Source organism: Humulus lupulus, chromosome 9 (assembly GCF_963169125.1).
Source record: "Humulus lupulus chromosome 9, drHumLupu1.1, whole genome shotgun sequence".
NCBI classification, from domain to species: domain Eukaryota; kingdom Viridiplantae; phylum Streptophyta; class Magnoliopsida; order Rosales; family Cannabaceae; genus Humulus; species Humulus lupulus.
In genome coordinates this window covers 180,729,798-180,735,879 of record NC_084801.1, presented here as the reverse complement: position 1 = coordinate 180,735,879, position 6,082 = coordinate 180,729,798, and the positions used below count along the sequence as shown (strand labels likewise).

Sequence of the window (6,082 nt, the reverse complement as noted above, 5' to 3'; positions counted from 1 at the left end):
TGCGTTGTATTTGTAAGACCAAGCTTCTTGTTGCAGAATCTACTAATTTAAAATATATTCTTTTTAATTTAAAATATATCCTTATATGTCCATAAAGATCTTATGTTTTGTAAAATGGTTAAAATAGAATCATAAACTCAATTTTGATGAAGAAAAAATTGAATATAACAACACAATTTTTAAGCAGAATGATTTTATTTTTGTTCTGAATTGTTAGTTTGGTAAATTATTTATGATTTTAGTTGAGAAAATATTGACCAAAATCAGATTTAAAGTTCTATTTTAACCAGTTTACAAAATATAAGATCCAAAAAATAATTTATCAAAATATAAAATTCAAACAGATAATAGAAAAAAAAAATCCAGAGTACAAAAAATATAGATACGGTGGCTAAGAATACTATTATTTATATAAAATAATTGACCGATAATATGGGCTACCAATAATACACTAGATTTATAACAAAAAGACTTTCGCTGTAAACTAAAATAAAATAAAAAAATTAAGTGCAGCTTTTATATAAGATTAACGACATTTGTGGCAAATTCTCTTTAAAACTGATAGCAGATAATATGATTGTATTTATTTAGTAATAAATATAATTTTCCAAATTTCATGCATAACAAAAACAAAATATATTACTAACAATACAGCAAAAACTAATAATAATAATAACAAAAAGAAACCCAATTGACACACTGCACATTTCACGTCTTAGAACTCAGAACTCAGAACTCTGATTCAGCTCAGCGCCCACCAGACAGGAGTGACTCGGCCACAGAAGACGACGAAGCGTGAGAGAAAAACGCCATAGAAGACGGATACGACATTGCAAAATCATCGAACCCTTCTTTATGAGCGAAAGTCAACCCCGCCGCCGTCAGCCCCATCTTCGACAGCTCCGGCAATGGCATATCTCTCTCCAAATAAGACACCACTTGCCTCATGCTCGGTCTCATCCTCGGCTCCGAATGTGAACACAACAACCCCAGTTTCAATACCAACTCTACTTCCTCTTCTGATACGAATCCAGCTTTGGTCAAATCAGATTCTATCAGATTCGAATCCATGGCCTCGATAATCTTTCCTTCGCACCAACACGAGAAAACCCAGTCCACCAAAATCAGCTCCTCCCCCGTCTCAGTTCCTCTCGCTTCAATGGGCCGTCGTCCGCATGCCACTTCTAGCAGGAAAGCTCCGAATGAGTAAACGTCGGCGTTCGTTGTGGCCTTTCCGGTTCGAGTATGCTCCGGGGCGAGGTACCCGAGTGTTCCAACGACATGGGTTGTTTGAGGATCGGTTCCATGGTCATACAATCTAGCTAAACCGAAGTCTCCTAACCGGCCGTTTAACTCGCCGTCAAGCAGCACGTTGCTGGCTTTCACGTCACGGTGGATGACGACTTGTTCCCATTGATGGTGGAGGTAGCATAGACCCGAGGCAACTCCCTTTATGATCCAAAATCTTTGGTTCCAATTTAGTATCGTTTTTGGGTTGTCGTGTAGGTACTTGTCTAGGCTGCCATTGGGCATGTAATCGTAGACTAAAAGAAGCTCACCTTTCCGGCGACAATAGCCCGAAAGGGGTACAATATTCCGGTGCCGAAGCCGACCAAGACTAGCAATTTCAGCCACAAATTCTTTCATACCCTGTCTTGATTCGTGAGAGACTCTTTTCACAGCGATCTCTGTTTTGGAGGGTAATACTCCTTTATAGACTCTACCAAATCCTCCGCTACCCAATAATTCTTTGTCCTTGAAACCCTTTGTGGCCATATACAAGTCTTTGTATTTATACCTATGGGTTCCATACTCGGACTCCCAATCTTCAATTAACTCTGCAAATTTTCTCTTTCTTCTGATGTAATGAACTAAACTAAAGATCACTAGAGCCACCAAGCTCGAACATATCATCGGTAACCCAATTGTCAAAAGCTTGGATTTTGGTTTGGGTCCGACTCGAGGCAGCTTCGGGAGTTTGGAGAAGTCAAGCTCTTGAGCTTCGCCGTTAATCTTGAAGCTCCAACCCAGAACATAGTGATTGCTAATAACAGAGCCTGTTGCGGAAGAAAAACCTATGTACATGGTATCCTTTATGATCGGTGAAAGATCTATGGTCAAACTCAAAAGCGGTTTCTGAGGTTTAACGGCTTTGGCCGGAGCTAAAGTGACGCTCATCTGCTTCTTAACAGCGTCATATTCGACCCATACTTTCATCGGTTTACCACTTATAAGAGATAAGTTCGTAAACCCACCTTTTTTTTCGTCGAAATACCTCGCCGGTTCAGCTTTAACCGAGGTTAAACCATTAATGTCAATCCCCACGTGATTGGCGTCGATGTCTTTGAACTCTGTACTTTGAATCGTATCGAGCTCGACGCCGACGACTCTGTTGGTTGAGTTGCCATTGTTGGATCCGTTAAATAGGCCAAGGTACTGGCTCGGAAGAGCTCCGGGCAGACTCCTCATCGGAGCTATCACGAATACGATGCCGTGGCCGCTCAAAGTAGCGTACTCCGGTCTGATGGCGAAGACGAATGTGGTGGAGAAGGAAGAAACGGTGCCGTTTGGGGTGGCCTTGAAGGTGACTGGTTTGGGAAGGAAAGCATGACCCGCTTTCTGTTTTGTGTCGTTTGTGAGCCTCAACAGGCCATTTGAGGTGATTTGAGCTAAGCCATCGAGGTCCAGGTCGCCTGACTTGAATCCATTGAAGACGAAACTAAGATGACCATGGTTATCTTGGGATGATGCTGGTACTACTGTCATGGTTAGGAATAGTAAGAGAAGCAACGTCGGAAGCTTAGAAAACATGGCCCTTGAGCTATATTCGCTTGTTCCTTACGATTCTACTTTTGTCATAGTATGCCCTTTCAGTTTCATTACTAAATTCTAGTCTTTGTTTACTTGATTTAAAGTTTGTGAGGGATTAGAGTGTGACACGTAGAAGAATGCTTGATTGATTTTTCTAATATTCTTCTCAGCACTTGACATGTAAAGTCCCCACAATAGTTTAGAATATTAAGAAAATATAAAATAATTTAATGGAATTTAATATAAATTAGACTTATCTATATATATATGTTAGTCACTAAATGGAGATTCGAATTTCTTTTTAGGTTTAATGTGTCTTTCGTTTTATCTCGTTTTTTTTAAATAATATTAAATTAGGCAAATTATCTAGCACTTTTTTTTTTTTTGACAAATAGCACAATTTTATTATTACATCGAGATTTTTTATTTTATTATTGCGATTTGTAAATATAAATATAATTGTACTCTTTCAAAATTTTAAATTGCAACTAATTTTTTAAAAATTCATCCCATGGATTGAGTTTATTATTATTAGTAGGAATTATACTATTTTAGACATTATATTTTGTCCTATTACTTGTTTGGACTATTTTGATAAATTATTTTTTAGACTCTATATTTTATAAAATTATTCAAATAGGCCTCAAAAATTTGATTTTGATGGAAGTTTTTTAAAATAAAATTACAAATAAATTATCAAACTAACACTTCAGAACAAAAGTTCAACTATTCTGCTTAACAGATGTATTGTTATATTCACTTTTTTATTCATTAAATTTGATTTTAAAATTCTAGTTGAATTATTTTACAAAACACACGATAAAAAAAATTATTTGTTAGTACAACAAAACACATTTACAAAATAGTCTAAACTATTATTATTATTAATTATTGTTGTTGTCATAATTTGTCAAACGCGTGAGATTCGTTTGGATCTTCCTCTTCAACGTAATTTCATTATTTGCAGATTTAACCACTAATTCATATGGAGGCGGCTTGGTGGGCTATGAAGGTCACAAAGGGTCTACATGTATAGTTGATGTCATTTCAAGCCACCCACGTATTCCTAATTGTCGCCACCGTTTCATATACATGAAAGAGACAGTCCAACTAAGAAAATTTGAATTATTTTTTTGAAAAAAAACCAAAGACTTTGATTTAAATAAATTTTTTAAAATAATTTCAGATAAATAAAAAAAAATAAATGGTAATTAAAATCCTCAATGTTTTTTTTTTTAAAAAAAACATGTACTTTTATATCTAATTTTTACTGCAAAAATATTTAATGTTGCCAAAATAGAACTTCTATTTGCACACATGGGTTGGGTAGACACAATTAATGTTATAGTCACATGTGACACATATTTAATATATAATAAAAATTGATATTGTAATAATTAAAACCAATTCAATATTTTTAATTAAGAAACAAAAATCTACAACAATTTCCTTTAATTAAAATTAAAATTAACACCAAAACTAAAACTAAAACAACATAAATTTTAAATTAAAACAAAAGCTTACTTTATCATTAAAATTAAAAAAACTAATTTTTGTCTCTCATTTTCTACCTTCTCACCAAGCACCCTAGATTAACTAGTTTGAACAATTAAGAGATGTAATGGAGATGGGAAAAAAAGCTAGGGCTAGGGCTAGGGCTAGGGCTAGGGCTAGGGTGAAGATAAACAAAGGTTTTGGATGTAGTCCCATTTTTGGGATCATATAAGTATTGGTTATGTAATGGTTGCATTTTTAGTGGTATGGCATAGGAGGTTGTAACAAGTTATCAATAGGTAGGTTTTCATTAAGAATTAAATTAATTACCATTAAAAATTAAAATAATCATTATATAATTATAATTTATGTAATTAATATTTTATATTTTATATTTTAGTCCTCTTTGAATTTTTAATATTTAACCTTAAATAATTAATACTTATACCATAAGATAAATACTAATTTTATTAAAAATTTATATCTTTTTAATTGTATTCTTGGCCATGTGGCCAAGTTAAAAAAAAAAGAAAGAGAGATAAATGTATTTCCAATTAACAAATAAGATGGAAAGTAAGTAATATATGTTGCATATGTCTTTGTATTCAAACATATGTCTTTGTATTCAAATATGTATTTGTATTTATGATTTTTTAGAATCTGTGTTTTTATTCCTTTATAAATATTTTTAGACCCTGTGTTTTTATGCATTTGTATTTATATCTTTTTAGACTTCGTGTTTTGCCTCATTAGTTATTTAGACCCTATGTTTTAACAAATTATTTTTTGGATCTTGTGTTTTCTAAAATAGTTCAAATAGACTCCTAAACCCAATTTTGATTATCAAAGTTTTTTGAACTAAAATCACAAATAATTCATCAAACTAACAACTCAGAAAAAAAATTCAATTATTCTGCCTAAGAACTGTGTTTTTATATTCAATTTTTTGTTCATCAAAATCATGTTTAGGGGTCTATTTGAACTATTTTACAAAACATAAGGTCTAAAAAATAATTTGTCAAAACACAAGGTCCAAACAGGTAATGAGACAAAACACAGAGTCTAAAAAAATATAAACCCTTATTTTGATTGCAATTACTGATTTCCTCCTTTACCTAGTATTTCTTTTAAGTCTTAGATTATTCTTATCATATTAAGTCTTGAAGCTACTAAACTATTGTTTAAAAGAAGTTCAAGTTGATATATGTTGGCTTAATTATTTGATTCCACCATTGCTACCTAGCTCTTTATTCTTGTCTTCTTCTATGTATCATATCATTTCATATCAATTTGGTTTAGTTGCCATGAATCTTCTTAGGAATAACATGTATGACTTAGACTCCCCATTAATTTCTTCTCATTTCTTTATTGTTGATGCTCCTTGTTTTTTTTTCTTCTGTATCTTTCTGCATATATAATTTCTTAGAATATTACTGCATGTTGTAAAATTGTCATCTCCAATTTTGCAAGAATTAAAAAGATTATAATATAATAATTAGTAATAATGATTAAATTTATTTTTAAAATAAAATAAATCCTAATTAATACTTTATAAGAAAACAAAATATTTTAAATAAATAATATAGGATCAAATTAGTATTAGGTTACGCGTCCCTAATTAAATAGTTTTAATTAATTACTGAATTAATCATAACCATTCGAAAATGTATTATTTCTGTTGATTTTTTTTTTTTTTATGTTTTAGTGTCTTTATTCCTAAATTTTGAATAATTGTGCAAAAAGCTAAATTGGAAGATATATTTTAAATTATCTTTTC

At 32.1% G+C, this 6,082-nt stretch overlaps 1 protein-coding gene across 1 annotated transcript; it reads right to left on the bottom strand.

Annotated features, from left to right (window-relative positions):
• Positions 1-546: 546 nt before the first annotated feature.
• On the bottom strand, positions 547-2,925 carry LOC133801382 (L-type lectin-domain containing receptor kinase IV.1-like). Its single transcript, XM_062239570.1, has one exon. The coding sequence runs from the start codon at positions 2,809-2,811 to the stop codon at positions 748-750; it is 2,064 nt and encodes a 687-aa protein (XP_062095554.1). The 5' UTR covers positions 2,812-2,925; the 3' UTR covers positions 547-747.
• Positions 2,926-6,082: the final 3,157 nt, after the last annotated feature.